The 22,467-nt window shown below is 44.4% G+C and overlaps 1 protein-coding gene across 1 annotated transcript in view; it reads left to right on the top strand.

Moving 5' to 3' along the window:
- ULK4 (unc-51 like kinase 4) overlaps positions 1–18,331 on the top strand; it is a 675,609-nt gene extending 657,278 nt beyond the window's left edge. Inside the window, exons 36-37 of the mRNA XM_036759487.1 lie at positions 14,488–14,576; positions 17,971–18,331. Coding sequence (XP_036615382.1) covers positions 14,488–14,576; positions 17,971–18,037 — 156 coding nt within the window. The 3' untranslated portion in view covers positions 18,038–18,331. The remainder of the gene's footprint in view (positions 1–14,487; positions 14,577–17,970) is intronic.
- The last annotated feature ends 4,136 nt before the right edge of the window (positions 18,332–22,467 follow it).

The raw sequence follows: 22,467 nt of genomic DNA, 5'->3' as shown, positions 1-22,467 counted from the left end.
GCATTGCTGAGATCTGAAGGCCACTGAGTCGAAGTAAGCCTGCTGTGTGTATGAGCTCCATGTCTGTAATGACACGTGCCTGAGAGCACCTGGAACACCCCAGCCAGCCGTTGGCAGTTTCATCTCGTTTGGTAAAGTCTGGCTGTGCTGCCCATACCTGTTGGGAAGGAGCATAACACTGGCTCATCTTCTTTTTGTCACACACATGCATGTGTGCTTAAAGACACACACACACACACACACACACACACACACACACACACACATACACGTACACATACACGTACAGCCCCAATCAAAAGACAGAAAATTAATAAATATGCAGACTTGGAAGGAAGAATTTCACAAGGTTCCCAAGTTAAAAGATGGAAGTCCCAGAAGCCACCTCATAAAATTATGATATATCATTTTCTTTAAACTAAGTTTCTTTCTATTAAATATTTATTAATGTTCTGACTTTAGGAATTTCCAACTTGAGAATTAATGGAAAGAGAACTGGGCCTCTGCCCCTAACTTGCTGCAGAACTATAGACACATATCACACACACTCCATATGCCTCAGTTTTCATAACTGTAAAATGCAGTGACTGGGTTGGATGATTTTGAACATCCTTTTCTGCTTTAAAAATGATGTGGTGCTATGGCATAGCTCAGTTTTGCAGAAAAGCGGAGACCAAGATTGTTACTGCTGGTTTGCACTTTGTAGAGTCAGAAGCTTTCACTGGGTACAATATGGGGGTTAAAGTTTAGAGCTATGGTTTTCCTGTCACCCACTGAACCTCCTGCCCTTTAAAAGAGAGATACTGAGTGTGGTGGGAGGGGAAGGCTTTTAGGATTATATAAAAATGAGTATTTGGGGGCTTTCCTTTCCATGTTCTGAGGTAGCCGGAGGAAGCATGGATTATAGAATTCTATAGGAGCGCCGCCCACTTTTTAAAGAAATGATTATACTTGCTGCTGCTGAAGGCCAGCATATGAAGAGAGATCTAAGTGAACTTAGCCAAATTCTCCACCGGTGTGATTCACCAGATATCTATCCCTGGTCAGCCGTGCGCTTGGCAACAGGTTTGAATGACGCAACATACCGTGTCCCACATTCTACTTAAAGAAATGTGCAGCCAGTATCTCCTGGGAAAGTACTCAGGTAACAGAGACAGAGGAGCAAGGAAGTTGAAAAACAATGTTTTGCTGCAATGTGTATTTCTGATGTGCACATTTTCAACCAGCTTGAAAAAGAGCTTATCTCATAACTCAGCAATTCAACGTAATCCAACAAACATTTAACAAACACCTACCTGCTGTTCTCAAGGCACTGCGCTAGGCACTGGGATGCTAAACTGCTGACGCTTCACAGCTGGCGTGGAGGGGGAGGGGAATACAACGTGTGTACAGATGAGTAAATGTATCCTGTGAGGTAATTTGAAGAGGAAAGAGAAATAGCGTCTTGGAGGATCAGGGAAAGTTTCAGCAAGGAGGTGGTATCTGAACTTAAGAAGTATAGAGTGTACCTTCTGGCCCGTTCTCCGGGAACCAAGCTGCTCTTACTGCCCTTCGGTGTTCTAGGGTACCCTGACAGGTTGGAAGTCTGTCTTAACCGCCATTGGCTCAAATTCCCCCACCCCCAGCTGTGGTCCTCTCTCCCTCATTGTTAGGGGCCATGTCCAAGCGCCTCGATTCCATTTAACCGCTTAAAATCAATGAGCTTTTCCAAGGGGATATTTACTTCAAAAATATAATAAGAATAAAGTACAAACATTTTCCCCAGTACTTCAAGGAAATACCCTGCCCCACATCATCTCTGTCTCTTCAGAGAGTAGGCTCCTACATAGCATCAGTCCCACCAAGTTCACTACCAAGGATTCTACTGGGCCATTGTCGAAGGTCACTCCCAAATGTCCTCACTCCCTGCTCCTGGGGCCATTAATACTGCACTGACTGCAAAGCCAGACTCTGGAGCGCAGGGACACTAAAGCAGTGCCTGCCAGGTTGTGGGTGTGGGCTGCCCTCCTTTCAGTAGCTGCCACATGCAAGGTAGTGAGTCCCCTGAAAGAATTGCTACCAAAGGAGGTGGTCCAAGCTGCCTGGCCCTTTGAGGGCCCCCACACCTAGAGAGCCTGCTCTTTCCCAGGTGGTCAGCCCATCAGAGCCAGTTACAACACCCACAAGTGCTCCACAGACTCTGCAACATGCTTCCCACTCATGCAGCCATGACTTTCCCAAAAATCAAGATGAAGACTGCACATGTGCCTGAAGATCTAGGAAAGAATGCCTTCTAGGAGTAGGGGATAACTTGTACCAATGATGGTGGCGACTTAATGCCAAGTTCAAGGAACAGTTAGGACAATTTGGCAGGAAGATAGAGTACACAAAGGGGAATTTGATGAGATGAGGCTGGAAAGATGGATTTGAGCTACATGGTGAAGAACCTGAAATGCCAGGCTGAAGAGTCTGTATTTGATTGTAGTTGATAGGAAGCCATTGAGAGTTGTTGAGCAGTGCACTGGCACAGATGTGTGCATTAAGAAGATGATTTGGCAGTTCGGTGTATGTAGGATGGATAGATGAGGGGAAAGACCAGAAGGAGGATAAAAAAGACCAGAAGGAGGGAGACCACAATGAGGGCTTCTCCAGTGGTCTTGGATGTGGTAAGGACCTGAACAAAGGTGTTCAGGCTGTGGGAGGGGAGAAGAGGTCAGGTATAAGACAGGTAGTAGAAGTAAGACTGAAGGGGAGGCTAGGATGGCTGGAAGGTTCCAACCCTGGAGGACCGGGAAGAAAGTGGTAACTTCAATAAAAGGAACAGGGAGATTGGGAGGAGGGCTAGGGGCAGCCGTGGTTTGGACATGCCAAGTTTGAGATGCTGATGGGATTGCAGGTGGAGTTGTCCCATCAGACAACATGGGACTGGCATTCTGGCAAGAGATCTGGGATCCTGAAATGTAAGCTTTGACTTATTGCCAAATGAAGTCGAACTTTCTCTCCTCTTGGCTAAATAGAAACTAACTGATTACTAGTAACATTCTTACTAATTATAAGGTGGTGAGGATAGGTTTGAATTCCTTACTGGTGGCTCATCCTGTTTCAAGATAGTTACCATACGACAATATTGTAATCCTTTCTGGTTTTGTAACAAGTCACGGAAAGTTCTCCAAATGTCACTTAGCTATGAATTAAATATTAACTCATTCAGGACTCTAAGAATAGTGTTATCTGTTTCTATAGAAATGTTAGTATCCCATCTTAGTCTCGAACAACACACTTCTCCCCTATTGGTAGAGAGAGGTGGGTGCATGATGGGAGCACTAGGTTGTCAGATACACTCAATGGCCCATCTGCTTTGCTTAGTGATTTTCCTTTTGTTACAAGGGAGAGTTCAATGGGGTTGGAGCATTATATCAGTTAATGACATTGGAATAAAAAACAAAAGGCATTAAGAAACCTTTTTTTTAAATGAAGATGTGCCAAAAACATTCTCTGAAATGTATTAGCTCCATAGAAAAATAAATGTAATGATTCTGACTTCATCCAGGTATCAGCATAAAGAGAATCTGAACTTTGAGAACCAGAATAATATCTGTATTGAGTTCAAGAAAAATCACAATCTTGCAGATGTATTTGGTTGTTCCTCCCTCAAAGGTGCAGTTCCAGCTCTTTTTAGAGCCCTCAATAGGGTGGGAGGAAACCAGACCCTCCAGGGGATGAGAGAGTAATTCACTTCTCAGGTTCATTGATTTCAAAGCCACTTGGAAATTTAAAAATCCACAAGCTGTGACTAATTGTGGTAAACTGTTTGGATTCCCAGCATTGAAGAACTCTACAGTACAAATTCAGACCCTCATCTTTTCAAAAAGGACTTGGACCAAATTTTGTGTCACATCGTCCTAAGAATCAAAGCAAGAAGCATGAATTTTCTTTCAGTCCCTTCTCAGACCTCATGAAGCTCATTCGCTCTGAAATAAAATGGTTTCTGTGACTGGTTCATCTTCTCACTTTAGTGCATTTGCCATTGCCCCCCTCTTATTACCTGAGCATGGAGTCTCTATTTTAAGAAGTAATGACATTTACATGTAAGTTATACTCTTCTTTATAACTCATCTCAGCTAAGCAGAACCAATGAACAGACGAAATCTACTGTGCAGTTATTAGCTTCCTGGAAAAAAAACAACTTTTTTCAAATTCTTATGAAATAGCCCATGAATATACAACTAAACGGAGATTTAATTACATTTTTAATTAAAATAAGAGCTCCTGATGATGTCACTGAATATGTTGTTGTTGTCCCTGACCAAAGTAAACCAACATTCAGGGAAGGTTTTTCCCAAATATATTGGAGCCATTTGGGAGGGGGTGGGATGGGTGGTCAGAAGAGAAGATTCAACCCTTTGGCTTCTGTTTATCCAGTTAAAGAATAAATTGATTGTGAGTTTAGGAGTGTGAGAAATGTGGTTTTGGGATCACCGTACTTCCTGGGCAGAGACAAAGCCCTGGAGAAGAACCAAGTGATGGTCCCTTAGTCTATGGGGATCACAGGACCTCCCTAGGCAGGGTCAGGACCTAAGGAAGAACCACGTGATAACCCCTAAGGAAGGCTGTGCACACCACAAGACTCCCAGAGAAAGACCAAGTGGTAGCCCCGCTTCTAACTGTGGGGATCACAGGGCTTCCTATGGGTTAGACCCTGAGGAAGACCCAAGTGATGGCCCCGTAGAATGGTTGTGGGGATCACAGGACTTCCTAGGGTTGGACCCTGAGAAAGATCTGAGTGATAACCCCTAAGGAAGGCTGTGCAGACCACAGGACCCCTGGAGGAAGACTAAATAGTAGCTCCCCCTTTATCTGTGGGGATCACAGAGCTTCCTAGGGGTTAGACCCTAAGGAAGACCCAAGTGATGGCCCCTTAGAACAGCAGTAAGATCACAAGGCTCCTGAGACAGGTCTGGAAGACACAAGTGATGGCCCCTTAAGAAGGCTGTGCAGACCACAGGGTTCCCCAGGGAAATCTCAAGTGGTAGCCCCCTTAACACTGTGGTGGGGATCACAGGACTTCCCAAGGCAGGGTCAGGAAGTTAGCCTGAATGTGCTTCCGCAGCTCATTGCTTTCCTGGTAGCATAACTTTAGGAAGATCCATGTGATTTGACCATTCTCACCCAAAGAACTCAGGACCAGAGTGGGCAGAGGAAGGCATTTATTACACTCCTTGAGAGAGCAGGTGCAGTGCTTACTAGGAACACTCACAGTGATACAGAAGCAGGAGTGAGGGTTGCCAGCTCCTCCACTCCTGTTTTAGTTATGGTTAGTTTACATTCTTTACTTTTTTACATAGTTTTCTTAAGTTATACAGTTTATATAGGTAGGATAATAAGGATAAAGAAGCAAAAGTGAAGTTAATTACTTCTCTCTTCCTTGTCTGAGTTAGGATTAGTCTGCATTCTTTACTACCCTACCTTCCCTCTTTAACATATGTAAATTATGCAGATTAGTAGACCTGGACACTTGCCCAGGACCTAACCCTTGAACTGACATGTTAAGCTTGGACTGATTCTAGCTTGTCTAGCTTCCCCGATCCCTGGCTGGCCATTGTCTTGGTAGGGAAACTTTAACTCAGCTATATGGATAGCTTCTTTGGGAGCAAAACCAGATACCATACTATCTTTTCTTACAAGGAGTGTTCTTCCTGTGTCCTTATCAGTTGTCCCGAGACATGTTTGCCTTTGGAAACCTAAATGCAGATTAAATTGTGTGTGTGTGTGTGTATGTGTGTGTGTGTGTGTGTGTGTGTGGCTTGGGTCAGCAGTGGATAGGTAACTCTCGGAAAGGAATGTGGTCTTTCTGGCTTTGTGTTTGAGCTATAATTTCTAAAGTCACCCAGAAAATGTCATCACTTCCTTTTAGGTGAAGACACAGAAGCTATGTGCATAAAACCTCATACTTCTAATTATTTTGTTTCACTTCTGTAAAAGTTTTCCCCCGAAGAGTTCAGGATGTCAGACTCTTTAAGTCTCTGTTGGTCAGAACAGGGAAGGACCTCAGAGGTTAATGAATTAGTTCAGTCCTCCTATTTTACAGATGGTACATCTGAGCTTGAGGAGGTCAGGTAACTTGCCCAAAGTCACACAGGCAGTATCAGAGAGAATGGGACCTAAGAGCTCTGGCTCTTTCCACTGTCCCATGCCACTCTCAAGTGAGGCAGATTTCATTATAACAGATGAGCCACACCAAGTAGAAAACATCTTCTAGAAGGTGGACATCGGTGCAAGTGATTTGGCTGACCCTTTGACATCTCAGACAAAATGAATGCCACCACCTCAGGACCCAAGAGTTTTGTTGTTTTTTAAGCTCTGTTGAGGGAAAGGGAGGCTTAAAAATGAGATAAAACTCCTTCTTGGGGTAGATAGAATGACAATAAGATGATTGAGAGAAGAGACCTTTTACTGTATCTTTATTTTCTCTGTCAGTGAGTGAAATATTTGGATGGGAAAGGATAGTAAAAAAAAATGGTCATAAGAATTTTAGATCCAAAATAAATAGGGAGATAGTAAGAAAATTCAGGTTGCCAGCTCCAAATGAACTAGATACCAAAGGGCTAGAACTGGCAGAAACCACATCTGAGCCACCGTAAATGACCTTGGAAAGATCATGGAGAATGGGAGAGGTACTACAAGACTGAAGAGGGACAAATGTTCTGATTTGCAAAAATTAAAGAGATTGGAGTCTGGAAATGATACCAGTGTGCTTGCCTTAGATCCCTGGCAAAATTCTAGAATGTACTAAGGGGATGATTAGTCTAGAAAAGGAAACTGAGATAAGAAAGAGCCAGCATGGCTTCATCAAGAGTAGGTTAGCCTCATTTCCTCTTATTATGAGATTGGTAAATCAGAGAAATGCTGTAGGTGTAATTTACATAGATTTTGGCAAAGTATTTAACAAGGCTTCTCATGCTGTCCTCATGTACAGTAGGAAGAAGTGTTGACTAGACCATAGTATGCATAGGTATATTTGGATCTGGTTAAATGGCTGGGCCTCAAAAGTAGCAACTATTTTGGTCAGCAACAAACAGGCTATCTCTAGCGGAATGCACCAGGGAATCTGTGCAATCCACTATATGGACAAAGGCATAGTTGGCATGCTTATCAAATTTGCAGATGACATAAAGCTAATCTGTTTCATGACAGTCAGAATCTAAAAAGTTTTGACAGGCTAGAATGAATTTTGAGATGAGTCTAAGGAGCTGAAACTTATTAGAAATGTAGAATATCAGCTTCCCAAGAAAAAGGTGGAAAAGGAAAGAAGGAAGGAAATGAACACTCATTAAGCACCTACTGTATGCCAGGCACTGCGCTAAGTGCTCTACAAATATCTTATTTAATACTCACAACAACTATCAAAGATAGGTTCTATTATTATCCTCACTTTGCAGTTGAAGAAACTGAGGCAAAAAGGTTAAGTGATTGCCTAGGGTCACACATTTGGAACTCTCTGAGGCTGGATTCAAACTTAGGTCTTCCTGACTGCAGACCCAGCACTCTATCACCGCACCACTTAGTTGCATCTAAAGTAAAGAAAGGCAGCAAGATGGCATGGCTTATAGAGCGCTGGGCCTGGAGTCAGCAACACTCCTCTTCCTGAGTTCAAATCCGGCCTCAGACACTTATCAGCTGGGTGACCCTGGGCAAGTCACTTAACCCTGTTTGCTTCATTTTCCTCATCTATAAAATGATCTGGAGAAGAAAATGGCAAACTACTCTAGTATCTTTGCCAAGAAAACCCCAAATAGGGTCACGAAAGAGTTGGACATGACTGAAAAATGATTAAATAATAAACTAAAGAAGATCCGACTAAATAATATTTCCATTTTAAAAGATAAATTCGTGTCATATGCCAACCAAAAAAGTTAATGCAATTTTAGGCCAGATGGTATCCAGGACTACCAGGAGATAGTTCTTCTGTCTTTTGCCCTAGTCAGATTAAATTTGGAATATGGTGGTCAGTTGTGAGGGCCATTTGTAAGAAGGACATTATTCAACTGGAGAGTATCCAGAGGTGGTCAACTAGAATGGGGAAGGGCTTTGAAACGGAATCTAAAGCACTACGGATGTTTAGCCCAAAGGGAAAGACTTAGGGAGAGAATTGAGACTATTTAGCCTGGAGAAGACATAACTGCCTTCAAATATTGAAAGGGCTACTGTGTTGCCAAGGGATTGATTTGTCTGCCAGGCCTCAGAGGGCAGCACTAGCACGAACAGGTGGAAGTTTCCGAGAGGCAGATTTCAGTTCTATGCAAGGAAAAGATTTCCTAACTACTTGGGCTATCCAAACATCGAATGGATAGGCCTGGGGGTAGCAGACTGCTCCCCCTCATTCAGGTTTTTCTAGTAAAGGCTGGAAGATGAATTGTCAAGTACATTCTGAAAGAAGTTTCTGTTCAGGAAGGAACGTTATGTACATTATGGCCTTGGAGCTTCTTCCATCTTTGATGATCTCTGATACTGTGAGTAGTGCAGGCATTGGGAACACCCTTGATGAAAGCAGAGGAAGGAGCAGCCAGACTTTCTAAGATGTTTTTCTATGACAGACTAAACCAACAGTCACAGTTGACTGAAAAGTGGCTGTGGGACGCTCAAGGAGATTTATGAGTGTATATGGGGAGTGGGAGAGTGAAGAGTCAAAGGTGCCTGAACTTGCCAGACTAGGTAACTGAGAGGATGGAAACACCCTCCACAGAAATAGGGAAGTTTGGAGACAAGTAGGTTTAGGGGATGGAGACAATGATTTCCATTCTGGACATGTTGAATTTGAGATGTCTGAGGAACAGATAGTTTCAAAGATAGTGATTCAGGACTGGAGTTCAGGAAGGAGGTTAGAGCTGGATATAGATTTGGAAGTCATCTGCACAGAGATGAAAATTGATGAGATCACCAAAAAAAGGTGTAGAGGGAGAAGAAAAGAGGGTCCAGGACGGATCTTGCAGTAATTTCCTTAAAATATGGATTATGCAAAGAAGATGACCAAGAAAAAGCAATCAGACAGGAAGAAGAACCAAATGAGAGCAGCATCATGAAAGCCAAGAGAAGAAAGAATGTCCAGGAAGAAGTGATGGTCAATATTGTCAAAAGCTTCAGAGTGCAAATCCCATTGGAAATGGTTCCCCATTCTTGGAGCACTGTATGTACTGTACTGCCGAATTCAGACAGAATTGAACTGCCACTGACATTTTCAAATAGCAGCCCTTTGAACTCATTGAGGTTGGCATAATTTCAGAACAAATTTAACTACTAGCTTTTTAAAATGCAAATCTCTGCAGAAATCACACCTGCATTAGTTGAACTGGAAGTTGGTCACTGGCACACTCAGAGAGATGGATTAGGATCCAAACAAGGTGCAAGCTCATTCCAATGCACGGCAGAGTAACCAGTGTGGTTTAATTACCCTTGTGACCTTCCCATCAACTTGACTGGCTGGTTGAGAAATGTTCAGCTTCTTCTGTAAACTAAGGAAGACATAAACTAGACCAGCTCACTGATAAAATGAATAGAGCTGGTACATTTGAACAAAAGGTCATTTGCAGCTAGAATTGACCTCTTACATAATGGTAGAGTATAATGTCTGTCCTTAATTTTGATGTCCTATGTAGATCTAGTGAACTCAACTGGTGTTTCATTCATTCATTCAGCAAATAGTTATTGTATGCCTACTACTTGTGGGGAACTTTCTGACAAATACAGCTAAGGAAATAAACAAGATTTAAACTTAATATGAGAAAAATCAGTACCAGAACCAAAGCTATGTTCCTAAGCCTTTTCTCCCAGGCAGTACTGAAAAAGAATTTATTTTATCGGGAACTAAAAAAGTTAGTCTTCAGTGCATCTTCTAGATAATAATGTACAATCACACACATATGTATGTAGATATATTTATTTATTTCATCTGTACTCTGAGTCCTCCTCACCCTCTTTCTGAGGAGATAGGTGCCATGTTTCATCCTGAATCCTCTGGAATCATGGTTGGTCATTTCACTGATCAGAGTTCCCAAGTCTTTCAAGGTTGTTTGTCTTTATCACGTTGTTGTCATCTATACATATACATATACATGTACATGTACATATACATGTACATATACATACATACATACATACACACACACATACATATATATATATATATATATATATATATATTGTTCTCTTGATTCTATTCACTTCATTCTGCATCAGTTCATACGGGTCTTCCCAGATTTCTTTAACAACAATCCCCTTCATTACTTTCTGGATTTCAGTGACTCTGGAAGAGAGTGAGGCTGAAGACTTTGGGCAGCTCTGCCTCATTTAAATCCAATTCACCACAAGTCATCACTCTGTGATGCCATTGGTCTTCTTCGAAAAGGAGACTAACAGCAACAGCACATTAGTGTTCCAACACTTTTATTTGCCCAAACTTGTTCAGCCATTCCCAAATTGATGGGCACCCCCTCAAATTCTTATTCCTTGCCATCTCAAAAAGAGCTCTAAAATATTAATATCCTTAGGTAGAATTTGTTTTGCTTCAGACTAATCCCTCCTTTAATCTATGCTCTCTCTAGTTCCCCCTTCTCCCCTTTCCCTCCTCTTCATCTCTTGAGTGAAATGTGTTTCTGTACCCAACTCTGTATGCGTATATGAGTGTATTCTTTCCTCTTTTGATCAGTTCAAATGAGAGTGAGGTTCAAGTGTCAACTGCTCCCCACCCCTGTGCCCTCCTCTGTACGTGTATAAATGTCAACGTTTACATCCTGGTTATGTGATCATTTTCCCTCATCTTCCTTTCCTTTTCTCTCCCTAGTATATTACTTGCTCTTCCTTTCTTTTCCATTTTTTGTTAATCAAGATATAATAGAACCACTCCTAGGGCTTGTCTAATTAGACTCCCTCTATGGCCCCAGATGATGATAGGGTTCAGAGAGAACACGTGGATAATCTGTTTACATGCAAATATGGGCAGATAATGTTTAGTCTCTTATGACTGTTCATTCATGTTTGCCTTGTTACGTTTCTCTTAATTTCTTGGTTTGAACTTCAAGGTTTCTGCAGCTCTGGTCTTTTCATAAAGAATCCTTGGAAAACGTTTATTTTATTAAAAGTACATTTTTTGGTCCTATAGCATTATACTAAGTTTTTCTGAATAAGTTATTCTTGGCTGTAAAGCTATGCCCTTTGCTTTGTGGAATATCATATTCCAAGCTCTTCACTCCTTTATAATAGTGGATACTACATGATGAGTGATTCTTACTAGCTCCTTGGTTCTTGGATTATTTACTTCTTATTACTTGCAGTATCTTTTCTTTGACCGGGAAGCTCTGGATTTTGGCTGTTACGTTCCTAGGAGTTGTAATTTGGGGTTTTCTTTCAGGAAATGACCAGTGGATTCTATTTTCACTTCTGGGAAGTGTTCTAAGATTTCTTGAAATAGGATGTTCTATTTTTCTTTTTTTTTTTTTGGTCATAGCATTCAGATAGTCCACTGATTCTTAAACTTTTTTCTTCTGTTTTCTAGGTCAATTGTTTTGCTATGTTGATACTTTATGTTTCTTTCTATTTCTTTTTCAGTCTTTTGGCTTTGCTTTAATATTTCTTGTTGTCTCATGAAATTATTAGCTTTTATTTGGTCCATTATAATTTTCAGGGAGTTTGTTTCCTGGGCACATTTTTGTACCTTTTGTACCAAACTGTTAATTTCTTTTCCAGTTCTTTCTTTTATAGCTCTCATTTCTTTTCCAATATTTTCTTTTAGGGCTCAAAAATATTAAAAAAAAAACCCAAACTCTTGCTTCATTGTCTTCAGAAATTCTAGTTGAATATGTGCTCAAGCTGTGTTTTCCTTTGAGTCTTTGTTTTTAGATATTTTGTAGTCATTCTCTTCTGGGCTTGTGTCTTGGATATCCCTGTCATAATACCTTTTTATGGTGGGATTCTTTTTATAATTGCTAATTCTTCCAGCCTGCTTCCTAATTTTGGACTTGATGTTACGAGGGGGCTCTGTGTACCTCTGGAGGGATGGTCTAGGCTATTCCTATTGCTGCTTCCTTAGGGCTTTGGGTGATGTGTCATTCCAAGATCCCAGAGACAGCTTAGGCTGGGAACCTGCAAGCTTTCAGTACTTCCAGAGTGTTATGATCTAGGCTAAAGCCTCACTGCTATACCTTACCCCAATCTGAGCTCTTCTAGTGTCCAATCTGACTTTGGGCAGCAGTAGATGCTGCAGGACTAAGTTGCTATCAGTCAGCTGGGAAGCTGTGCTGATTCAGAGGGACAGAATTCTAGGTTTCCCTTTGGTCCCGGATCCCTGCCCTGGTTACTCCTCTGCAGACTTCCAGCTAGGCTAGAAGCCAGAACTGAGACTCTGCTTTGCTCCTCGGCGTGTGAGCCACACTGCTGTTGTTTGCTCCCGGACTTGCTCCTCTCTGCTTACCCTGAAATGCTACCCCTGGATACAGATCTCCCCTGACTCTATGACTCAGGACTGGGTAGTGGGCAGCAAAGCTTCCACTTAATATGACTTAAAAATTGATCACTGAATGCCTTAAATATGATGTCACCTAGATGGTGGTGGTAACTCATTTCCATTATGCTTTGTGGTTTTAAAATATATTGTATATTAACTTCATTTGATTCTCACTACAACCCTGTGATATGTATAAGGATGAATCTTTATTTTACTGATAGAGAAACTGGGGCCAAGTGAGGTTGTGACTAGCCCAGGGTTGTATAGCCCATCAGTGACAGAGGCCAGTTCTCTGTGTTGCACTTTCCTTTGTATCAAATGAAAGTGGAAGTGTTTTGTAAACTGCAAAATGTTATAACAAATATAAGTTGTTATAATTTTTATCATCATTACCAGTCATCTTTTAGTAGTCAGCTTAGTCCAGAGATTCTGCTGTAAACGTCTACATATAGGATACACACACACACACACACACACACACACACACACACACACACACACACACTTGTGGGTGTGAAGTAGAGAAGCAGGCCCTGCCCACACTTTGGCTTCCAGACACACAAGGTCTGGCTTTTGGTTCATCTCCCAGGTGCCCCAATAGACCAGTGTTTCCTGGGAGGACTTAGATTGAGCCTTTAAAAAATCCATAGAGGAATAAGATGTTTTAAAGCTATTACCTGGCAGCCCCTTCTCCCTGCCTGCTTTCACTTCCTCTGGGCTGGAGCCATCATGGGGAGCTCTATTTGTCTGACTGAGAGGGAAGGAGGCATCGCTCGGACTCAGCCTTTGATCCTGCGGCTTCTGAAGCTCAGTGTTCAAACCACAAGTTCAACCCACCAAGCCACAGAAGCTGCAGTGTCTAATGGAAGGTTCTCACAGTAGAAAAGCAAGCGCTGTCACAGGGGACCCTGGGATATAAATAAGATCTGCTTCCTCCTTCCTTTTACCACCATCCCCCCTTTATTTCCCAGAGATTATAATAGCCTATAATAGTCACCACAAACTAGCAAAGATGGGAAAGAAATGAGGTGCGCAGGCCCGGAGCCCCTGAAATTCAAGGTCCAAGACCCTGACGAGGTGAGTGTGTTGCTCCACATGGGCCTCTCTTCATCTGTCCGATCCAGCAGTCAAAGGGAGACTCTGAAATGATCTACTCTGGATGAGATTAGATATTTTTTCTCTTCTACGCAAGTAACTTGATCCTAAAATTATCCCAGGGCTTCAAGGCCAGGTCAAAGAAACCATTTCATCTGCCCATTTATTGTATTACCAGTAAAAGGCTAAAGTTGTTTCAGGGAGAGTTTGATCTTTTGCAAAGCTGTCACTAAAACTGGTGGCTTAGGGAGAATGTGATGTGATGTTCCTTTCCTCTTTCTTTCCTCCTTTCCCTTTTCACCTTCCCCTCCTCTCTTCCTTCCCTTTTTCTGTCTATATGGCCAAATTGAGTTATTCATCATCATGTTTCTTTCTTTAAGAGCAGCAAGCACCAGTCTGGGAGCAAGAGACTAATGAACATCGAGTCCCATGTGGGTCTTTGGAGCCCACAAGGGTCGATAAGAATACACAATCATTTATTAAGTTCCTACTACTGTATGCCAGACCTTGAGCTAGGTGGGGGAGGGTGGGTAGGGAAGGGAAATATGGTCTCTGGCCTCAAGGATCTTATAGTCTAGCTGGGGGAGACAACATATACCAGATACACCCTACCCTTCCCATCCTTAGGAAGATGAGAGGGCACTGGGATTCTTTGGGACCATTCCTGGTGCTCACCCCAGCCGGGCCTGGGGGGGGGCATGATTTGCAGGGGATCCACAGCCCCCAGGGCTACAGAAGGAGCTAGCCTTGGGGGCTCTAGGTTAGGGCCCCTGGGGTGGCAGCAGCCCACCTGGCTATTCCCAGACCTCGGTTCTTTTCACATTCACAAGGAGATCAAAATCATGCGCTGCTGGAACCTGTTTCCCTCTCTCCCCCACCCATGATCCCTTTCTGAAAACTTTTTCTTTTTCTTCCAGATCACTTCAAACGAGAAGCACTTGGAGAGCATGAAGAAGGATGGAGCAGCTCTTATCCGCTCGCTGGAGGCCTTGGCCCCACCCAGCAGGTGAGGCCCCTGGGGCTTTTCGGAATTTCCAGGAGCTCAGGCTGCGTCCCCTGGGCGCCTCAGCCCTCTGAAGCAGCCTCCCCACTGCCCTCCCCACCCCCACGCCCCACCCCCCCTTCTCTGGTTACTCTTGGCTGCCTCACCTCTCCTGAGCAATCCGGCTTTTGTTGTAGCTGCGGCTATGGACTTTGATCTTCCAGGGCAAGAATGAGGGGGGCCCGTGGGGCGGGGGAGAGAATCTAACCTTATCTAGCAGCAAGGCCCCTATCATCTGTGCCCTGAATGCCACAGGCCCAGAGTTTGGCCTGTATAAGCTCTGCTTGGGCTGCCAGGCCAGTGAAAGGGTCTTTCAAAGGGTCTCTCTTCTCATGGAATTCTGGTGAGGGGTTTGCTGGCCGGTGGTTCTTTGCTTGCTTTTGCAGCTGTAAATGGGGGCACATGTGAGGGAGTGGGTTTCCATGGGCTCCACTGCCCCTCATCCAGCCCCCCACCAAGCTACACAAGTACCTAACCAAACGGAGCATGTTGGAGAGCCTGTGTGATGGCTTTGTCTTCCTGAACACAGTACAGCAGCAGCACATCCACTACCTTCACTGGGCTCTGAAACTTTGCCTGAGAACTCCAGGGCTCCCTCTAGCTCAGGGGCTGAACGTTTCCGTGGCATCTGCTTATCTGTCCTTTTCCTGCCCCAAGATTCGAGATCATGCCTGGGAAAGTGGAGGTAGGGGGTGGGGGCAAGATCTGTAAACACTCACCATGAACTTGAGTATTGTGGCATTTAGACTTGAACTGTCAATCCCTAGGCACCAGGGAAGACAGATCTACTAAGTACTTTAATATCTTCTTCCTAAACATTTATAACCCAGACCGGCCTGTGCCTAGCAGGTCTGTTGTGAGTAAGCCAGCTCTGAAGGAGTTCTTTCAGGTTGGAGGTCTCTGGAACCCTACGGAAGTTCAGGGGATGATCCCAGGGTGTGCTTTTAGTTAAATCTGTAGGATAAGTCCCAGGCTGCTATGCATGGCGCCATGTGGTATCCCCTCCAACCCTGCACTCACACCCTTGCTGATACCAGGAGAGTCTAAGCACTACTAGACCATGTGAGCCACGAGGACAAGACTCTGACCTGATCCAAACTTTGGGCCTCCTTTTACTAGCACCTAGCAATGTACACTGGAGGCATTTAATCAATGTTTGGTGAATGAGCCAGTACTCTATAATAAAGTTCCCTCTTGGTACCTATTGAAATCATACCCACCCTTTAACACCTAACTCAGATGCCGCTGAGCAGGTGAAATCGAATGATGAGGTTGGAGGCCACATTGGAAGGCAGGGAGAAGTGAGTCTGAAGGATAGAAAATGGAAGTAACAAATATGGGAAGCTTTTTTCTAGGAGTTTGTCTAAGAAACGGAGAAGAGATGATGTTGGGTATGGTAGGGTCAAGTCGAAGGATTCCTTGTTTTTTGGTTTTTCCTGAGGATGAGGAAGACGTGGATGGGTTTGTAGGCATCAGGGAAGGAGCCAATAGCTAGGGAAAGGCTGAAGATGGATGATTGGGGGGGGGGTCAGGTCAAGAACAATGAGTATTTATTGACTAAGAGTGGGAAACATTTAATGATGGCAAAGCACAAAGTATGTACAGACCCTGGGAGAAATCCTTCATTCATACACACACACACACACACACACACACACACACACACACAAAACTAATGCTTCCAGATCTCTTTCGTTTTGTTGACCACTGTGGCTGTAGAGAAAACAGTACCCCTCATCCTCAGCGAAGCAACAGCCTCCCCCATCCCCCAACCCCCTTTTTTTAACCTTCAGATATCGTGTCCCAGGTTAGTAAGCTGGAAATACAAGTATGTGGTCTTGGCTTCTTTATGTATAAAATGAGGGGACTAGGCTGGATAGATAATTTCCAGTGCTAAATTCTAAAATCATTAATTCATTTTAAAAGCACCTTCTTCACAGCCTGATGAGTTAGGTAATACACTTCTTTAGCCCTGTTTTGTAGAGAGTTTACACGCTCACTCGTCTGTCATCTCCAAGCTTTTGTATAGGATGTCCCCCCTACTTGGAATGCTCTCCTCCTTTGGCTCCAGCTTTCTGGAGTCCACCCCCAGCCCTTCTCCTTCATGCACCCCCTCCTCCAGAGGCCTTTCTGGATTCCTCCTGGGGCTGGTGCTTTTGGGAGTGTTTAGTACTAATCAGAACATAGCTGTCTATCCATCACACAGTAGGCACTTAATGACTATTCATGGATAGTTTTGAATGTGGTCATGATCCAGTGAAAGGAATACTTTAGGGAAAGTTCTCTGTAGGACAGTGATGGAGAACAGAGGCTGAAGGAGCAATGAGGTCTCAGACCAGACATGGGAAGGAGTCCCAACATAATGCTCCTTCCACTTGCACGTCTTTCCAAGGGTTCTAGATGAGCTGGTCTGCACTTCTCGAGCTCCTAGCTGAAAGGCAGCAGCAAAGAGACTGGAGTAAGCCCAGCTTGGGCAGCACCCACTTCACCAGAATGCTTCCCCAGCATGCTCACAGGTTCTCTGGACTTCCTGCTCCAGGCTCCCTAACCAAATATGTCTTGCTTAACTGGACTGTAAGTCGTGTTCAAATGCATTCCTGCTGTCTCTCAGAACTTTGATAAGTGGAGCAAGAATGCCAGCTGCCTTTTCTTCGGCCGTCCTATTCACTGCGGAGCCGGAGCCCTCGTGCTGCCTGCGCTAACAGCGCTATTTCTGACTAGCTGGGGGCCCCCAGACTAATTTTATACTTCAAGAGTTAGTGCCATTTGATCTCCATCCTTCCTTTGATAACAGTTGTCAAGGCATGGGTTTGAATCTGTTTCAATGTGCTCAAATAACGAAGTTTCCATTTTAAGCTACTAATCACAAATCGACACCTCCAAGAGGAGAGTGAGAGGCCCCAGACTCCTGAGGGACTCAGTCAGGAAGCCACAGGAGCCAGCCCTCCAGCAAATGGGGGAGAGGGGAGGAGGTTCCTTTGGTTCAGTTTTAACAAAAGCATAACTGGTTGGGCACATCCTGAGCTCTCGATGCCCGCCCTTCACCATTTCAAGCACAGGCATCAGGCAGCCTCAGAGCCCTGCCTGGGCAGGGGCGCTGGGGGCCCTGTGGTCAGCCTCACACAGCCAGCAGCAAGGAAGGAGGATGGGTTGTGTTCTCACACACCCTCTCCTTTCTGCTCAGACATCTCTGATCTGCTGCTGTGGGTTAGGGAGCTATGCTTTACATAGGAAGCCCTTGGAGCCAGCCAGCCAGCCCATCAGGTGTTGTGGACAAGACTGAACATGGGAAGCAGGGAAACCAGACTTGACTGACTTGGAATATGCTTAATAAGCCTCTCTTTTTCTCCTCCTGCAGCCCCCATGACAACACTGTTGTTTCCTTGGCTAAAGAAATTCTCGAAATAGTTGGACACCAAAAATGAAGGCAGCCAGGAGGGTCATCCAGCAATGCCAGCCTGCTGTGCCTGGAGGACCCGGACCCACCCTTTTGATCTTGAGCTGCATTTCCCTAAATTCACCAGCATCTGGTTTCAATGGTCAGCTGAGTCCTAGTGGCTTACGGTCATCTCTTTGCCTCTGGGCCATCAGGAATGGATTCAGAAAGTGTTCTGCAGGCGTCTACGTAGGTCACCCTGTGAGGGCCACTTTGGCATTGTATACCCATGAAACATATAAGCAAATAAAGAGTCAGGCCAGCAGTGGCATCCCCTAGCGCACAGTGTCTGAGAGCTTCCTTCCTTCCTGCGAAAGCAGGATCAGCAGACCTAATTTTAAAGCTGGTTTGAGCCTCTAATCTTTCTCCTACTTCACCTGCCCACCTTGTTTTTCTTCTGGGATAAAGGGATTCCATGAATCTCTACTGAAATGCAAAGATAGATACAAGTTTGCCTAAAGGAAAGCAAAACCTGCCAGAGCAAGGTCCGCTTGCTTTGTTCTGCCCTGAAATATCAGCTTAAAGCAAGCACACCCCAGTGCTCATACACAGTGCAAGGTGATGATAGCAGGAGAGGCCTGGGCCTGGGCAAAAGGCCACTTTGGTGTGGTGGGAAGGACACTGCTCCTCCTGTCTCTGTCACTGAATGGCTGTGAGACCTTGGACAAGCCCCTTCCCCTTCTCCAGACCTGGTTCCTCATCTGTAAAGGTAAATGATTGTTATGGTACTTCCTAGTTTTAAGTTAGATCCTAAGCTTTCACAAAAGAGGGAGAAGTTTGGAACTTTTCCTCTAAACTTGAAAATACTGTCTTCAGCTAAATCAGTTGGATTTGCACATTCAGCACCCTCTCACCCACCCCACCACATGTAAGCTTCAAACATTCCATTCACAGCAGTGGCACTGTGTGAACAGGGGGATGCTGAAAAGAGTCAGAGGTCAGCACCTGGCCTTTTATTGTGGAGGAAATGCAGACTCTAACACTAATTTCCCTATAAAAGGTCTGCTGCTTGGGTAGCTAGGTGGTGACCCTGGGCTGTCTGGGACTGGAGGCCTTAAGGGAGACTTTGCAGTTGTGCTTAAGAGGAAGCTTTGCTGATGAAGAGAAAGCTAATATTTGAACTGAGGCAGAAAGTTTTGCTAGTGTGTGGGGACAGGAGGCAGAGACTAGATTCTGAAATGAATAGAGAAATATTGACTAGGTGGAGCTGGACAGCTTCACTGTTACTGGTTTCCTCCTGGAGCAGATTTTCTTTGTGGTGATCCTGGTTCCAATAAAAAGCTGGCATCACCAGCTTTGGGATGATGCCATGTTTCTCATAGGCACGAAGGCTTGGCCACTCCTGGGCTTTCCTTACAGCTTGGCAAGGGTGGGGCTCAGCAACTTAGATACAATATAGAGAGCTTGGGAGTCAAAGTAACAGAGGATTGGAGGTTCTAAGGGTCCAAGTGAGTAACTTGTCATTTGAGCAGCAGCAGCACATTCTGCCACTTTCCGCATCCCCCTTCTCAGACTGTCTCTCCTTGCTTGTCTTCTCCCTGCCTTCTCCCTTTTCTGATCCTAGGGCCTTGTGCCCATGGTGCAGTCTTCTTAGCCCTGTAAGATGCCCAGGAACCAGGAGTTGGGGGTGGGAAGGGGTCACTGACTTCCAGTTCAGGAAGAATAGCCAAAGGGTTTGGAGTTACTTGGGTTGAAGATGGTAAGATTAGGGAAGAGGAGGAAGCAGGAAAAAACAATACTTTTAAAATATGCCAAGGAACCTAATATGCCCACAACAGTGAGAGCTTTTCCACAGCCACAAGCAGCTTAAAGACAACAGACTCAATGGATTGCAAACAAGGCGGTTGAGAGCATTTGGAAGAACTTTCTATCTGTTATGGGCTATGGCATGGAACCTATTTCTATAGGAGGTGGTAAGCTCCCTTACCTTGGATATCTTTACTTACCAGCCCCATTCTTTCATAAACTGTGCTTTCTCCTCTCCCTCTCCCCTTCAACCCAACCTCTCATCTCAATGATACCCAAGAATGACTTGTACTAAACACACTGTGGTCAGGGACTTCATGTGATGGAGGGGAACGTTCCAGGTGAGACCATGGTGGAGAAGGGATGAAACTGGTACCAAAAAATAGGATCCCTCCTAATATGACACGGGGAAAGAGCGGTCTTCTATCTTAGGCTTTGGCTCAGAGGAGGGGACCTTGCGCACTGGGTGGAAGAGTCTGTACAAAAGGCACCTTGTGTGGGTGAAGGTGTGAAGGAAGAAAATAAATTAAGCAGAGAGGAGAATTGGTTTTAAAAGTTCAACACACTTTGCTCTCCTGTGCTTCTTTTTAAAGTTGGAGGTGGGTGGGCCACCTACTCTAACCAACCCACTTTATAGATGGGCCAATGAAGGCTCAAGGGCATTAAATCACTGCCCATTGACTCCGACAGCACTGGTGTCCCCCCTTGGTAACACTTAGCTCCCCCTAGCCTTGCCATTGATAGTGCTCTGCTGATAGAACACCTCTGTTTTGCAGATGAGGAAAGTGGCCTGTACTGGCATCTGCATCTAATCTTGGCTCAGATTGCTGGCACAGAGTTAAAGATTTTTTTAGCCAGTTCCCCCAACCAAAGGCAGTATGGCTATGGGAGTTGTGAGTTAGCATTAGGAAGGCTTAGGTTCAGTCTGGCCTCAGTTTCTCTATCTGTAAAATGAGGTTGAACATGAGGATCTTGAAGGCCCTTTCCACCATGAATTAGTCTTAATGAGTACTGAGATCTTTTTCTCAGACTGTGATTCTGAGGCACCAATCGATGGTGATGGATTCCGACTCAAGTCTTCCTGCCTCCAAATAGAGCTCTTTTTACTACCCCACAGAGAAGCAGTGTGGTGCAGCGGAAAGTGCTGGGTCTGGAGGCAAGAGAGACTGGATTCAAATCCTCTCTGCCACTTAGCAAGTCACCAGTTTTCCAGGCCTTAGCCCTTCTGTGCAGCTGGATCAGACGGCCTCCATGTGCCCTTCCAGCTCAAATCTAGGGTCCAGTGCGCCATGGCCTTTCAAGATAAAAACCGACACCTCACTTGTTCTCTTCTCTCATCCCCAACCAAGTCAAGGTGGCAATTTTACCTTTGCTGTAGAAATCATCAGAAATGGGTTTCGCTCTTAAAGCCTACCTTTGCTTTACTCAAAGGCATCCCTCCTCAGGTGCTCCTTTGCCCACACAAGCAAACAGCTCTTCAGCCTCTGCCATTCACGACCATCCCTCCCTCAAGGCAAGGCCTTGGTTGAACTTGGCATCCCATTCTCCTCACTTGCCCATGTGATAGGCTGCGAATGGTGATTGTTCTGCAGGGTCCTGCACACTAGGAAGGTGACTGCCAAGATTATCAGTCCTACCCATGTTCTTAGGGCACCAAATATAGCTTATTTGTGAAGTTATAATGGGATTTGAGCTATAGTTGGAAAAATCAGTTTTGCTACTGGACCAACTTTCATCACTGTATTCTGTTCACAGCCCAAAGACCAAAATCATTCAGACACAACTTGTAAAAAGTATTAGGCTGGATAAGAAATTCTCTTTTGCCTTCATTTCAAAAACCCAAAGTAATCAGACTAGAGTTGGGACTCTCAGAGGCCTCAGTAAGTTTTTGTTTGTAAAGCGGGATCACACCCATGCTTTCCAAATCTAACCCATTTCTCCTCTTTAAAATACCCATTATTGCCAGAGAGGTCACAGACACTCACAGAATGTCCCAAATGACAGCCCCTTAACAGGTGGAAAAATTTCACTCCCGTGGCTCTCAGTCCTGTCTTTTGCTATTTGAGTCTGCTGTCTCATACCTCTAGGTATGTTCACAACAGAAAAGCACACACCACACAGACTACTTATTGTTCAGCTTGGCTCATGACCTGGAGATCAGCATGGTATGTCATAGCAAGAAGGACTCTGGTAAGCACGGTCTCATCCCAGTGAGACCTGCCCTGCCTCCCACTTACTAAAGACTTGTGGGGGGTGGAAAGGAAGAGTAAGAGAGAGGGGAGTGCAGAAGGATCATGTACCTCCCCTCCCCTACGATCTTAATGTTTCTTTGTAGCACTGAAGGACTTTTCATGTCTCTCCTTGCATTGCCAACAGGACACTGAAATTATCTAGACAAGGCCTACAAGATAAATAGTCCTAGTCCTATTAATCAACAGCAGCACTTTGATCAAAGCAGCTTCAAGTACGACACGGGAAATATGGGAAGGTTTGTGTTACATACTCACGGCTTAATAGCACTAACTGCAAAATATAAATACATTTGATCAAGTACATTCCTGTATTGGAGGATCCATCAGTAAATTTCATTACTTTGCTTGGGGGCAATCCTTCAGGGGAATGAACATTTCCAAATTAAGTTAGTCTGGTCTTCAGATTAGTTGCTAGTCCTGT

This window comes from Trichosurus vulpecula, chromosome 5 (assembly GCF_011100635.1).
Source record: "Trichosurus vulpecula isolate mTriVul1 chromosome 5, mTriVul1.pri, whole genome shotgun sequence".
NCBI lineage: Eukaryota > Metazoa > Chordata > Mammalia > Diprotodontia > Phalangeridae > Trichosurus > Trichosurus vulpecula.
The sequence above is the reverse complement of the archived record's forward strand: the minus strand, read 5'-3'. Positions and strand labels throughout refer to the sequence as shown.